This window comes from Gavia stellata, chromosome 1, assembly GCF_030936135.1.
Source record: "Gavia stellata isolate bGavSte3 chromosome 1, bGavSte3.hap2, whole genome shotgun sequence".
Classification (NCBI taxonomy): Eukaryota; Metazoa; Chordata; class Aves; order Gaviiformes; family Gaviidae; genus Gavia; species Gavia stellata.
Window position 1 is genome coordinate 21,293,008 of NC_082594.1, and position 15,545 is coordinate 21,308,552.

Sequence of the window (15,545 nt, forward strand, 5' to 3'; positions counted from 1 at the left end):
CATGAGCCAACAGTGATCCTGGCAGCAACCAAGGCCAAGAGCTTCCTGGGCTGTGTGAACAAGGGCAGAGGCAGAGACCACGGGAAGTGATTCTCTCCCTTTACACAGCATTCATTAGAGCATGCATATAATACAGCCTCCAGTTTTGAGCCTCCCAACAGAAGAGAGGTATTGACAAACTTTAGCATCATTTCTGTTTGTAAGTTTTGCCTTGTGGTTGGCCGTCTGATGTTCCCAAGACAGAATACCTTTTTTTTCTGTGAATAATGTTACACTGATGATTTCCTCTGAAAAACTCATTATTAATCTTTCTTATGCTTCTGACAAAGAGAAGATAAATGCTTCACAGGAAAAATGTATTCCTCTTTTACCTTGTTGTCTTAATTGATCAAAATGACTGCGTAATTTTAAAATGGTCCACTGACTCGTGGCTTATAACATTTAAATTTCAAAGCCATCAGTTGTACTAGACTAGACACTATCATATGAGATGAAAATTCATCCTTCTAGACACTATCAGATCCTAAAATATTTAACTAGAGAAATACTGAATATATGGAATGCAAGAATGCTCCTTACTCTCGTTGGTTTTTTTCCAAATCCTTATTGTGGCATAGACTACAGAATTGGACATTTCTCAGTCTTTCTAATTGAAACTGTTTTGATTTATATGGGCTGGAGGTAACACATGCTTTAGCTGTCAGATGATCATGGCGCTTACCTTGCAGACAGAAGCTTCTGTTGTAGCTTCTGCTCCAATTAATATTTAATGAATGTATATGATGTAGAACCAACTAGAAAAAAAGAGAGTAAAAGATTCCCAACATCAAATGTACTATAATCTGTTGGTTAGAGAATGAAGAAGATACAAGATCAGATTTTCCCATGGAAAGGAGGAATTTTAATCTGGGAGTGCAACAACCCAGTTGAGTCCTGCAACCACTTGTTCTTAACTAAAAGGACATCAATACCTCTTCATGGGGTCCCTCGTTATCCTTGTAGACTTTAGTCATAAGGCAGGCACTTACGAGATTTTGATTGTGTTCATGTCCAGTGGTGATCAGATAATTTAACTGCAAGAATATTAGTATGCCTAGATCTCTGGGACAAGTGAGCAGGACTTTTGAGGATCTATTTTTTGGAATTTGATCCTTAAATTGTTTAAGTATCTTCCATACTAATTGTCCAACTTATAAATTCCATATTGACATGACTAGAAGGCTGCATGACTGGCAAACAATTTGGACAACTTGGACAGTGTTGAGCTAATCTGTATAACAATGTTTTATACAACACTGAGCATCTGAAAGCTTTATGGAGATCAGCTGCTCAGTAGGCAGCATTAACAAGAGGTATTTGGCTTCTCAGTTTGTTACATAACTGATACAATTTCACAACTATAATCGTTTGCTTGCATTGCTGCCTCAGTGATTTCTGAGGGGTGGTTTTTTTCTTTTTTGCATTTTTACTTTTCCATTATTTTTATATTCCTTAGAGAAAACTAACTTCATGAGACTGATTTCACATTTTGTCCTGAATATAACAATCTTTAGCTGTCCTACCCTGCTATCAATAGAGAATTTCTACTGATCCATTGTGTCAACACTGTAATCAGTGAAGACTTGGACGAAAATTTTTAGGTCACTGTTGTCATGCTAGGTCACACATTGTCATTTAGGTCACATAGATCGTCATGCTAGTACTCTAAAACTCAGGTGTGAAAAATGCACCTGATTAGATCATTACCATTTCTGATGCACTAGCAAATCTTGTTCAGTAACCCCACATTAATTCAGTTATGATATCATCTAGGTTATGCTACATTATCATAACGCCAGGAACAGTCATGTGCCAAAGATTATTCCTAACTTTTTTTAGCCTCTGGTGGAGAAACCCATGTTTCCATGGGGTTTAGTGGATGCCACAGCTACCACAGTCTCCTGGAATAAGAAAGGTCAAGGCAATTGTGCTGTATTTCATGTTGATAAGGACAGACAGTCATGAAACAGGAGTGTTTCCCAGGATAACTAGTTGCCTTTCTCCACTGTGGAGTTTGGCATGTGGCACAGGTTTTTCTCTGACAAAAATTTTAAGCACAGTGTGAGTAAGAGAGGCAACTCTTGCTAGAAAGCAACTAAAACTTTATAGTTTTAGATGCACTGTCAGTCAAATGTGATTCGAATCTGCACTCAATCGTAAGAGTCACTAACAAAAGGAAAGTCAAACCCTAATAGTAAGCCTTAGAACAACCTATGGATCATCCTATCATGACAGGAATGAACTTGGTATAGGGAGGGGGAAGCACACAGTGTCCAGTCCATCAATGTGTATTCTAAGCATGGTTCTTCCTAAGAACAGGACAAAGGTTTAGCCTGCTCTCATGCCTGCACTTCAGCCAGACATAGACACATAGGCAATGACAACTGGGAAGGTCTCTGCACATTTAGACTACAGTGTGGTCTTTACTTCCAGTTTCTCTTTTATGTACATGTATTTCTGGCACTGTAATAAATAGGACAATTGCTACAGTTAGACAAACAAATACAGGGTTTTCCAAATATTACTCACAGGTATTGTCTTCTTTTGGCTTACTTGTAATTAGTGAGTGCTCTACCCATATACGTGTTCCCAGAAACTTTTATCACAGACATACCACTCTGCTAATCATCTTGGGTTCTCATGGGCAATTAATAATGAATATAGACAAAGAATTAAAAAGATTTTTAAATTGTTTTTCGAAGTTTTCTGTAAGGCGATATCAATTTATTTATATTTAATTGTATAAGAAAATGTTGAAAAGCTAACTATATGTAATCTTACTATATATACACATTAGTTGGCTGATAATGATACTGGTCTAGATCTATAAACATTGTATGTATTTTGAAAGAAATTAACTGATTATATAATCAAACACTTGTGTAAACAACTATTTAAGCACTTGACAAATTCAGGCACCAAAGATGGCAGGAATTACTTAAGGAAATATGAAAAATACAAAGCTAGGAATGTGATGAATAAAGAAAGCAAAATTTTAGCTGAAAATCAAGTAACACTTTCTGACAGTGTAATAGCATGCCTTATTAAATTGGAGATGCCCACTCGTGGAACATTTAAAACCAGACTAGACAGCAATAAAAGGTATGGTAAACTCATTCACAGCAAGAGTTCTCCTTCACTGCAAAGACATACACTAATGAACTTGTACAGCCTTTCCATGTGTTTTATGATTAACAGTGTATGCTCCGTGGAATTAGTTGCCATTTTGAGAATGTTTCATTTTTTAATACTCAAATGAAATAAAATATTTATTTAATTATTCACAAATTCTCATCCTAATTTTCACTAAAATATTTTCATGTCAGAACACCAATATTCCATAGCTTCTACTCTGAATAATCCTGAACAGCTGTATTTTGCTATTTTTCCGTTAAGTTAAATATAATTTGCTTCCAGCCAGGCCACAGTGATTCCCATTGTCTCTGTCAGATGGTGAATATTTAAATACTTTATGCAAAGAGTAACAGCTGAAAAGAAAGATACTGAGATACTTACTGCAGAAAAGCTGTTGTCAAAGAAAGTAAGACTTCTCAGTAGTGTGATATATACTTACATATATAAAATGTATTTTCTTAAAGCATTTGATTGATCTGAATTATATTATGAATCAAATCATGTGTATGTAAAAGAGTGAAAAAGAACACTTGTTTAAATAAAAAAATGTAAGTTCACTGTTGGAATAATTTTTAATATTGATAAAGAGTTTTAAAAAATCTGAGTGCAGTGAGATGACAGTTTAAAATGCAAGTTTAAGAACTGTGTACAGATGAGCTCATAAGAGCTTGACTGCAGCTTCTGGTTCTGCTTTGCTAGTTGTAAGTTGTATGGGGAACTTAAATGAAGCTGCTCTTGGCAAACCCATAAACCCAAAGGAAAACCAGACGTTCTGATCTCATGGTCTGGTGTATCACCATCTTTTCTGAGACCAGACACAATCAGTAGTGTTCAACTGCACATTTTCCTGGGTTTTTGGCACGTATTTTTGCTCCCAGGAGCAAGCAGAGCTGTTCTAATGTAGGAAATAGGAACGATGAATGATAGAGCTGGTGAAATTTACAGTTTGTGTAGCTCAAGTGTGACCTGAAAAAGGTCTCTCTGTCCATGAAAATTAGTCTGGTTTTTCTAGTGCTATCAGCTGACTTCATAGAAGAGTTTAAATCTTCCTAAAGACTTTTTATATATTTTTAGATCATCATTTACTCAATCATACTATTAGATTCACATACTCAGTGAAAATTTACTGTAACATTTCTTAGAATAACGTAAGTTGACACAGAATGGTTGAGGTTGAGGACACTGATGAAAACAAATAGCATTTCCAAAATGTGGGACCCAGGGACTTCCCAGTGCCTGGATCCAAGTGCACACCCTGATTGCGCCTTGCCTGCATGTGAGCTCCACCCCTGATTTCAGGTGTCCAGGTGCTTACAGGATTGATGCCTGCAGGCCATCTCCTGCTCAAAATCCACTTTCCCAAAGGGGTACTCACCCAGGTGATGGGGGACACACTGCAGCGTGCATCTACTCTGCAGTTTAGTACACAAAGTCACGCCCAGCCCACTGAAATAACCATGATGTGGAGAAAATAACAACTTGGGTTTGATTCCTATTTCTGTACTCCATATACAAATAATTGCTTATACATTCATGTATGAAATCCAGCCATCTGATCAGACACATTCACTGTGCAGAGTTCCTCAACTGCTGTTTTTCCGTGTGGGACTCTTAGGATGTGTCAGTTTTGAGACTGACACTAAAATGACCTGAGCCTGCCGAGCTCCGGAAGAAATCAGTGAGACAGAAAAGTAACTGCTGTTCTCAGATAAAGGCTCCCTAAGACTATTTAATTAAATAGTTTATATGTCATGTTCCAGTTCATGTGTTGTCTGTCTTGCAGATAATAAATACCTTCTGTGTGTTTCTGCAATGTCTAGCACAACAGGGGCTCCATCCAGATTGGGACCTGTGAGCATGACAATAGGAAAGGACAATAAGTATTATGTAACAAGCAGTTTCCCATTAAACAGATACGAGTTTTGATAAGATTAATCCAAACTTAAAAGTCCGTTCTCCTAAAATGTAGAGATCTGGCTGCCAGACAATTTCGGGAGTATAAATATTGAATTATACCTTTGGTGTTCTGCTGTTTTATTGATTCTCCCTCTTACCCCCCACAGAAACTGTTTCCATACAGGTTTATGTAGAAGACAGAGTCAGAACTGGATATATCATTCTTCAGAAGAATCATACAATAGCCTGTGGCTAAGCTGTATGCCAATTTTGTTTCCCTTAGTGTGAATTAACAAGACATCCAATGGTTTCTGTGATTCTTTGCAGGTCTTTGAAGACTTTCAGATATGTAATAAACATCTTACTAGTAGCCTTACTACTGTTTTTACAAATCACTGAGCCTGTAAGTTCTAGAAGCACGTGACCACTCCTACAATTTCTTCCATTACTTTTTATCTAGCATATGTTTTCCCATTTTCAGTCCTTCAATTTAAGAAACCTACCTGCCCTGTCTACAGAACTAAATGTAAAGTCCTTATATTCTTGGTTCCTCAAAGGCCTTCCCCAGGTCTGTACCAGATCTTCACACCTTTACTTTCTTAATGTCCCATAACCTCCATCACCTGTTTTGTCCATTCATTTTTTGCTCTAATAGTTGTCCTACTTTCTTTTCAGTGAGTGTCCAAGTGACATCTCCATATATATTCTGTGTACATCTTGCAACAGTCTGATATATTTTAAAGTATTTCTTTTTTTGGCTTTTAAAATAACTTACAGTTAACAGCCTTGTCTGTGCCTTCATGTCTGCTCAGATAAAAAAATTATGAGAATTCATGTTTCTCCATACTTAAATTGCCTAATACATAGCTGTACGACTCCTTACTAAACTTTTCCAAATATACATTTCTGTATACATAAAGTTGTGGGGAAAATGTAGTTGAATGAAGTGTAATAATAATTAAATAATACAAAATGAAAATTTAATTGAATTAAAAACTCCTCATTACCTGTGCTGGGAAATACATCAATTGCCCTAAAACTTTCTCCTGACTTCTTATGTTGAAAAATTTGTTTCCTGAGAGCAAAACAGTTTTGTTTTGTTTTTCAAAATTTTCTTGTTTCATCTTTAACCAAACAAAAAATGTGAAAGTGTATGATGAGGTCCTAGCTATGGAGTAGGGCATGGTTTGGAAATTGCCAAAAATTCTAAATGTAATCCAACAGGAACTGCAAAAAGCACTCACCCTTTCCAAATTTATATTTAATTTCTTTGTTGTAACTGTTATTTTTTAGGTATATTTTATGATTAATTAATGCAAATACATGTTAAGCTACCATTTTATTGATGTATAGCATATATTTATGCCATTGTTTTAAAGATGTTATTATTGTCATTGCTAGAGTAGAGCTTGCTGTGATGCACTGTAGGGAAAATGGAAAAGATTTGTTTTCCATTTTGCTCGATAAAAGTTACAAAAATGCACCTATCAGTAATGTCATTAGAGAAGCATCATAGTAGGTGATTATATTTTTATGTGTAAAATCTCTGTGGTCACTAAATTTTTGTACCATTAATAAAAAAATCGTCATAATGGCATTTAGCAAAGGTAACCAAAACTCTGCTCTTAAACTTTATTTAATCAGTAATACTGAGATGAGGGGAAGGCTGGGTAATTCAAAATGAGGTTGTGTTCTTATTGGAGATGATCTGGGTTTAATTGCGATATACTGCAGTGGTTGCTATTTAATATGATAATATCATTTAAAAATAAATTTGCATGATAGCTGCAAGACAATACATAAGATAAAATATTTCATTCTGTTCTTTCACACAGAGCTGTAGACTTCCTCAACATTGTGAGGAAAGCAACATCTCTTTGTCCTTTTTTCATCTCACATTTTTGTCATCTTGACTATTTAGACAGCAAATTTTGTCAGGGTGGAGATGCTTGTCACTGTGTGCTTACACAAGGCGTAGAGCACTGAGACCATAAGATGAAATGTCCCCTAGTACAAATTATAGGATTTACAATATTGAATCAATACATAGGCTGTGTAATCATACACACCATGCAAATATCCCTGATTCCTCAGAGGAATTAAAGAAATAAACATCATGCACTGTTGTTGTGAGGAAAATCCTTTTGACAACATTTACGAATCAAAGGAAAAGATTTAATTCCATTTCTTTAGCTAAGTTGCATAAATACAAATGTTAATATAATAAAATAAATTACCCAACTTACAAAAACTCAATTCCTAAATAAATATATGTAGCAGTGGGAGTAGCAGTCTGTTTTTCTAATGTTGAGTAAATCGGCCACAGGAGATGTAATGCCAGATGTAATGGCATTTTTATTAGTTGAGTATTACCCAGCTTTGAAATGTGTGTGCAGTACAGAACCAGAGGCAGAATTTGGTCCTTGCCAAACAAGGAAATGAAGCTGGAAATGAATCTGTTTTGAGAAGCTGTTTTTTCCTCTTGAGTAATACCTGTTGTAATTAATACCTTTCTTTATGTAAGAAAGTCTGTTATTCTATGTATCAGGACAAAGAGTATCTGAAAATATCTTGAAAGTATGCATCTTAAATATTAATTCTGTTTTATGAAAGAATCTTATCAAAACTAAGCAAATGTCAATGGTATGATGAATTTGCATCTTCCGTAGCCATTTCCTTACAAAACTGTTGAGTTCATAGTGGCCATCTACTTTTCTAGGTCATGGAATATGACCTACCCATTTTCTAGCCATATCTGCAAGGGTGTTTTAGTCTGTATCCAGCCCTAAGCCAGGTGAGACTAACTTCTATACCATGAGTGCTTGCTGTTGCTAAGGGCTCTGATTTGACCAATGTCTTTGACAGAAAAGACTCCACTGTCATCTAAGAAGAGGAGTCAGATAACCTTCTCTGTCTGAGCACAGGAAATAAGAGTCTTTGCAACAGAAAATGAGATGAGGCATCAGTAATGTTATTATACCAAGCACGTACTTAGCTCCAAAATAGATATTGTAAGTCAAACAGAGAGTTTCATCAGATTCATTAGCAATCCTGTTTTGCTGATTGCTCTTTAACAATCTCTACCCACAGCCCTATTATCTCAATGAAACAGTACGCTCTTGTTTGCAAAGCAACTTCTCTAAATAGTAATTGCTGCAAGAAGTACTGCAGTGAAAGCTGGATCTATAAAGCCATTAATTGAACTAGCTTTGGGGCACAACAAATGATGGCTTGGTCTGAACTTGCCAAGGTCTTTCCCTGGGCTCCCCTAAAAGTAGGATGTAAGTATCCTATAAGTAAGAAAAGGTGTTATCTGAATGGAAGTGCTGCATCCTCCCTGCTCTGAAGTTAATATCATTATCAGTTCCAATCAGCAGCTACAGCATGTGTGGACTTCTAATATTTGGAAGATTTGAATATTCAGGGAGCAGGTATTACAAATCAAACATGGTATTAACTTCTGAGACAGGAGCTACTTTAATTTGAATTGAGTGCATGTTAAAGCTAATGTTTGGATCAACTTAGAGATTTTATTGTTGTAACCACTGTAACATATGGATACGCCTGTCTTTCCAGTATTTGATCTCTCCCCAAAAGAGGAAAATAAACATCTACCTGTGCAGCTATTAGCTGATACAAAGACCAAAGTTTAATTTCCATTGTTTAGAGGAGCCTGAGGACTGCAATTTAGTCTAATACTGAGAAGGTGCAGAAACAGTGATGATATAAGAAGAGTGGTTGACCTGATACCGTGAGCCCCATGTGTATCAATTTCTATGTTAAAAGGAAAATGCAAGTTACAATTAATTGATTGAATTTAGGTGACTAGAAATACTCACCATAAACTGAATGAATGTTCCTCATGCCTCATTCTCATTTTTAAGGTCCACATGCCTACAGCAGCAGAGCTCTACATTATTATATTGGCTTGGGAGATAAATCCCAAATATTTCATCTGATGCTCTTTTGACTACGTAAGACACAGTCAGCATGAGGCTCAGCTGCCTGAGAGCAAGTCACTGAGTGCAAGAGCCCTAGAGCTACAGCTGCTTGCTTCCACTCCTAGTAGTCCTACAGCAATGTGCCATGTGCAACTCTTTCCATGTGACTTTCTTGGTCATGAGCCAGATTAGCAGGTTCCACTATGACAACAGATGAAACAGGGAAAGTTCTTGCATCCTGTTTTAACAAGACAGGCCTTTAGCACTAGCCATACCAACACTGTCAAACTTGCTTTATCCAGTCATGTCTATATTTTCCTCAACACAGATACTTACAGCCAGAAGGCAGCGGTCATACCATCAGACCATCAGTATGACTTTTGGAACTTTTTGATCCTGATGAAGGACTCAGTCCTTCTGTGGTCCTCTGAAAGAAACTTAAAGGCCTTTCCACAGCTTGTGGACATAGTGCACTTCTCTACTGGCTTTGTGGGGAATGGAACTGCTTCCCATTATGTTGGAGGAAAAATATTTTACATTTGTTGTGTCTGGAGTCTAAGAGAGCGATAACCCATCTATGATGGTCCTCCCGTCCAGATGCTCCATAGAACAATGAATCTTACCTAGGATTCTAGTAGTGGTGGCTACTCATTTCAGGTAGTTTAGAGTATCTTAATGTAGACAATCTGCTGAATATCTGTCAAATAGCCTTTAGACCATGATTTCTGAATCAAAGAGCCTTTTGTTGAACTTTTATGAGGCTTGAACACACTCAGAGCTTGAATTTCTTGTAGAAGGCCTTGGCTCTGTTTCTGCAAACACTTTACCTCCTTGAGAGCATTTTCAACTGATAAAAAATTCTTCAACTGCTGTTGAAGACATTCTGTTACTCCAATTAGAAACTGCCTTGCAGTTTTGAAAGTAAAACTGGTTACACATTTGTGAACACTAATGCTAAATCGCATCTTTGGTGCATAAGGGTTTGGCAGCTGCCAGGAGTTCCCACACCAGTCAACTCCTTGCAGCATAGCAAAATCTACTCAGTGTCTACAGAGACACCATTTCATCCTCCTCTTCTGTACAGCTCAGTCCCTGTCTCGCTGGGGGCTTTGATGAATTAGAAAACATGAGCCTCAGGATTATATGCACAGCAATGTGTTACAACTCAGGGCCAGCACACTCACACAGTGACAAGTCACCAACATCAGGATAGCAGGAGTGCAGACTTGCCATACATCCACTATGTTTAATGAAGCACTTTTTTCCCCTAATCACAGAATCACACAGAATCACAGAATCACAGAATCAGTACGGTTGGAAAAGACCTGTAAGATCATCGAGTCCAACCTGGAAACCAACTAATCAACAGCTTATTGTATAACTGCATCAAAGTCTGCATCTAACTGAAATTTGGACCCTTTTCTCAAGTCAATAAAAATATTTTTTATTCAATTATTTGAATAGGAACATAATTAAACTGAAAGCATCAAGGTTGTTCATCACTGAGGAAGTCACAATATTCAGTAAATAATAATTGGCTTCTCCTAAATGGTAATGTAAGAAGCAGAGTGGTTGTTGAGAGAACATTATGTGTAACTATTATACTCCTCCTTTTTATGGAACTTATCATTGGATCTCAGTGCATTAGGGTGGTTGTTTATCCTAAATCCCTCTCTTTTACATTCCATGTAACTTCAATTCGCCAATTATAAAAGGGGGATAATAGAATTTCTCTGTCTCGCAGTACTGCATAACTCAGTACTTTTACATCTTGAGATGCTCAAATATCATGGTACTAGGGAATTAATAATTGTTTACAGTCACAATGGTAATAGAAGTGAGGATCATTATATGAAATCCACATTTTTGTTGTTCTTATGCGTGTTACAGAGTTTATCTGTTCGTCACCACAGATGGTCATTTGTGCAGGTAATCCAAATCTAAATTTCTATGGTTTTGCACTTCCCGAGTTGTCAGTGAGAATGAATAATGAGGCTCTTATTCAAATATGTGAGAATGAGAGCTTTGTGGCAATGCTTAAATGAAATATCTGATGACAAAAATAGTACATACTTGAGGACAGACTTAAACAAAGTAATCCTGAGTGATATGACTGGTTTTACTGAAAAATAAGAACTTATATGTAAGTTAAAGCACTAAGTTTTTGTCACATGGCATATTATTCTTGATGTCAAAGACATTCCTTTGTCTATATAGCATTTTTAGAATAATCGTTGCTGAAAAATATGAATCCATTAGAAAAAGTGTGCTGAGTAAATTGCATAATCTTATTTTTCAACATAATTTATAGGTTTTTTGTCTCTACTAAAAATTTTCTCCTGGCAAAGCCAAAGGCAAGATAGAGATTGCCACCCAGGAGTTTGTTAATTTTCCCTGATCTGCTTCAGAGCAAGAATTAATTGCTACTTCTTTCTCTGCCTTCTTAAATTTCAATGTCATTTTTATACCTACTCTATAATATACTGTTTATTTAGTTCCTTATATTCCAGGAAAAATATGCAAGCTGTGTTTAAACCTGATGGTTAATATAATCTACTTTCACTGGATGAGAAAAGGCATGAGATCAGAGCAATAATGAGATACTAAATTTAGTTAATTAAATGAGAGCCATTTGTTAGTGGTATTTCCTTAGAATATCTTGATATTTCATGTCATATTTTTCAAAAGTGTTTGTCTTAAATCCTTCGTGGTTTTATGGTGTTTAAGTCATCTCTGTTTTGTGTTACAAGTTAGAAAAAACTGTCCATAGTCTTCACTAGAAAAACATATTTCTAAATCACTCAGTGTTGCCTAGGAATTGTGATTATGAAAGCCATAGGAGGCTCATCATAGGTATTATTTTAGTTTTGCCTCATGAGATGTATCAGTATATACTAGGTACTTTTTAAAAGCTTTGCAATGGTCTAGAATTTAGAAATTGTATCTTCTTCCAATGAGAAAAGTCAGTACATTAGGTATTTCAAAGCAGTAAAATATTTGACACTGAATAACAGATTCCATAAATGTCTATTGCAAAAGCCTCTTCCCTGAAATAAATCCTTGCTGAGGAAGAATCACGGTTGTACTCTCCAGTGGAGTGAACTGCTGACATGAATATTTCTTATCAATTTAAGCAAAGCTTGTTTCTCTCTTTATCTCTTTTCAAGTCTGTTAAAACAAAATAGCTACTGTTTTTCATTGAAGGCTGGTTAAACATGTTATTCAGCATTATTTGTGTATATATATATAAATATATATAATCTTATTGTCAAGAATATACCATATTTGAAAATAATTAGTCTCTTAAAGTTACAACTTTTTCCAGCAGTAGTCATCATTCATTAGATGAACAGGTTATTGATGTATCATCAGTGGCCTGTCATGTCTCTCTTCTTCTCTGCTTACATGCAAAACAACCTGAAAAATATTTGGAGTGGAAATACTTTTTGGATTTATTGTTTATTATTTAGCCCTCCCACCTACTCCTTGTACTTTGCAGCAGTTGACTTGAAATATTTGTGTGCGTGGCTGAGCTGTAAGGCTGCAAATTTTTTGCCAAGTTTTCTCTCACTTTTTATGGCAGGGGGAGGGGTGAATCCTTTATAAATTATCTAAATACCTGTGAAATACCTTGCAGCTGAAGCCTGCAAGTCTTCAGATGTAGTTACTGAAGTAATTCCTCACTCATTTTTGACATTATCAATTCTATGATAATGATGAAAGAAAGTAAAAAGAATGAAATAAGACATGGGCTGGAAAGCACAACTGGGCTAAAATTGGGAGGAAGTGACTAAGAGAGAATAAGGAAGGTACAAAAACTGACAAGCAGGTGACAGAGAGAAATGAAGGTGATAGTGTGAGAGAGAGAGCCTTGACCTAAAATTAGAGGAGAAAAAAAATAAACCAAGGAATGAAAAATTAATTAAAAAGAAAGAAAAAATTACTGACAATGGAAGCAAATAAAAAACCCTATTTGTCTCTTTAATAGGCTTAGAAGTATTGCATTCCTCATAAAATACATTATTGATAGAATAAACCTGGAGATGTTAACATAAGGTTTGTTTTATGTGAGTACTCATGTGTAAAAGTTTATTGTTCATGACAATAAGCAAATGCAAAGAGTATTTCAGCACAGACAATACAAATGCACTTCCTTTTAAGTTAATGACTGTAATACTGGATTTTTTCCTCAAAAAAAAAAGTCCCAACTTCTAATATCTTTTTCTTGAAAGTGACAATTTCTTATAGAAAAATACTCCTGGAAGAAATGAAGGATTCTCAAAATTTTAGGTGCATTAGTATGGGTAGCTTTATCAATAGGCTGGAGGCAGGCAGCTCTGGAAATTTCCAGCTTATGAAAAGAACAAAAAATAAATACAGCAACAATAATAAAATGTGCATAATTCTTGTATCTTCTCGTCAGACTGGAATGGGACACCTGCGTGTTACAAAAGAAGGTCTTCGTCTGGAAGGAGAATCAGAATTCTTATTCCCTCTTTATGCCAAAGAAATCCATTCTCGAGTGGTAAGCAGATAATCCTTCAGTAACGCTAAAATAAAATTAATGCATTTATGAACAGTTGAATTTAGGCAACGTCCAGGCACCTGTCATGGAAATATATGTGTGTGTATGTGTATACGCACATATTTTTGCATACTTTACAAGCATGATCATTAGGTCAATGTTCTGATACTATGGTAGAATTAACATTTTTCTCCTAGGCATGTGATAAGAAATAGCTCAAAAAGGAATTGTAAAAGTCATTGTATATAAGTAATGCTAAAATTTTAAGAGTGTGTAGAAAGTCGTTCATTATTTTTACTGAGTTTATTTTTTAATGCAGGCTTCCCTGTGAAACTGCTTCTTTTGTTTATTCATCCATTACCGAATAGTTTAAATATCTATAAAATTAATGGATCTTATTGGATAAGTTACAATTTATCTAATAAGTTCAGTTTTTGTCACTTCTAGGACAACAATATTAAATGTATGATATCTTTATATATTTATGTATATAAAATCTACAAGACTAAATGGGAAGATTTAGGATTTAATCTTGTTTACATAGACAGAAAATTTTATTATTATTGAGGTAAAAAAGGAATAATGTACTTGGTCAAAGAAAATATTTATTAAGCAGATTAACTTTAAAATGGCACTGAGAATAGGTATGGTATGAAAGACTTTTATTGAAATACTGAGTTTAAAGGAAGAAAGGGAGAATCTGAATTGGTTTTTAATTATCCACGTGAACTCTGAAACTTATTCAGGTGAATTTTTTGTAGAGCGGTATCTGTTTCTGGCCAACAAAATGAATATTTTTCAGAACTATTGTCTGTAATCTAAACTCTCACATAATAAAGCTATGTTTTATGAACAGTGTCATCAACCCATGGGACATTTCATTGAATAAAGTACTATTCAGTGAGAGTAAAAGATGAATATGGCTCTTTCATTACTTCAAACATGTAATCATGCTCACCAAGTCATTAGAAGAAATAGCCAGCTATGAGACTTTTCTGAAACTAGGGAAAAGTTAGTGCTTGTATTGCTATAGCAAGAGGAAATGTAAATACATTTATCAGAAAACTTGGTTAATGTAGGATTTAGGATGAGGTAGTTAAAATTCTCAATTACTAAAATTTAAGCAATGCCAACATATTTTATGTCTGTTAAGCCTTTCTTTTTCTCTCTTTCTGCAACAAGTATTTCCAGTAGCAGGAACAGCTCTTACTTAGATGGTGAAATTCCATTGCTAAATCTGTATTTCCATTTCGATTCTTATGCTGTATTCTTTTCTGCCTCATAGGCAGTGGGAAAACTATTTACATCCTTAAATGAATTTCCCTTGAGGTTGTTTATCCAATAAGACATGTAACTTTTTAAGACCAGCATAGCTAATACTTAAGAACTCCCTCTGCCCCAAAAAATCGTTATGCAATGTTAAGCTACCATTTGTGCTCTTTTAGTATTCCTTCCAGCTCTTAATGCATTTAGTACAATAGAGGAAGAAAGAGGTGTGGCGGCATCTAGTATAAGCTTAGCTGTCTAATGACCCATCGTGATCATTAGTAGCATGCATTAACTAGAGCCTTCAGGCTACTGCATGTCTCTGCCCCCTATGAAGTGATAATTCATCAGAGGTTTTTTCTTTGTTTGTTTGCTTGCTTTTTAAAATATTTGAAGTCTCTAGAGGCTTAATTGCCTGTAGCTTGATCTCCTGAGTGCTATCTATATATTTATTCTCATAAAGTTGCTTATTTGTTGTGATTTCTTTTTCTAAGTTTGTCTGTTAGAGTTGGGCCACTCACAGCTATCATAGCAGCTTTCTCCCTTGTCTTAATAGTTTTCTCCTTGCAGTCTCCTAACAGCTTTTCTCACCTAGTGAGGTCTCCAAAGTGCTAAGAAAATATGTAGCAGAAGATCTACTTGCTGTGCATCATCTCTGGAGCCTATTACAAGTTTATGCCTTCATTATAAGTCCAGCACAGAGTTGTGGGCAACACCATTGCATCTTAGCTAATACATATTCA

General features: G+C 35.6%; 1 protein-coding gene across 1 annotated transcript in view; it reads left to right on the top strand.

The window, feature by feature from the left end:
• SGCG (sarcoglycan gamma) overlaps positions 1-15,545 on the top strand; it is a 105,930-nt gene that overhangs the window by 35,648 nt on the left and 54,737 nt on the right. The window contains exon 3 of the mRNA XM_059825241.1: positions 13,435-13,536. Coding sequence (XP_059681224.1) covers positions 13,435-13,536 — 102 coding nt within the window. The remainder of the gene's footprint in view (positions 1-13,434; positions 13,537-15,545) is intronic.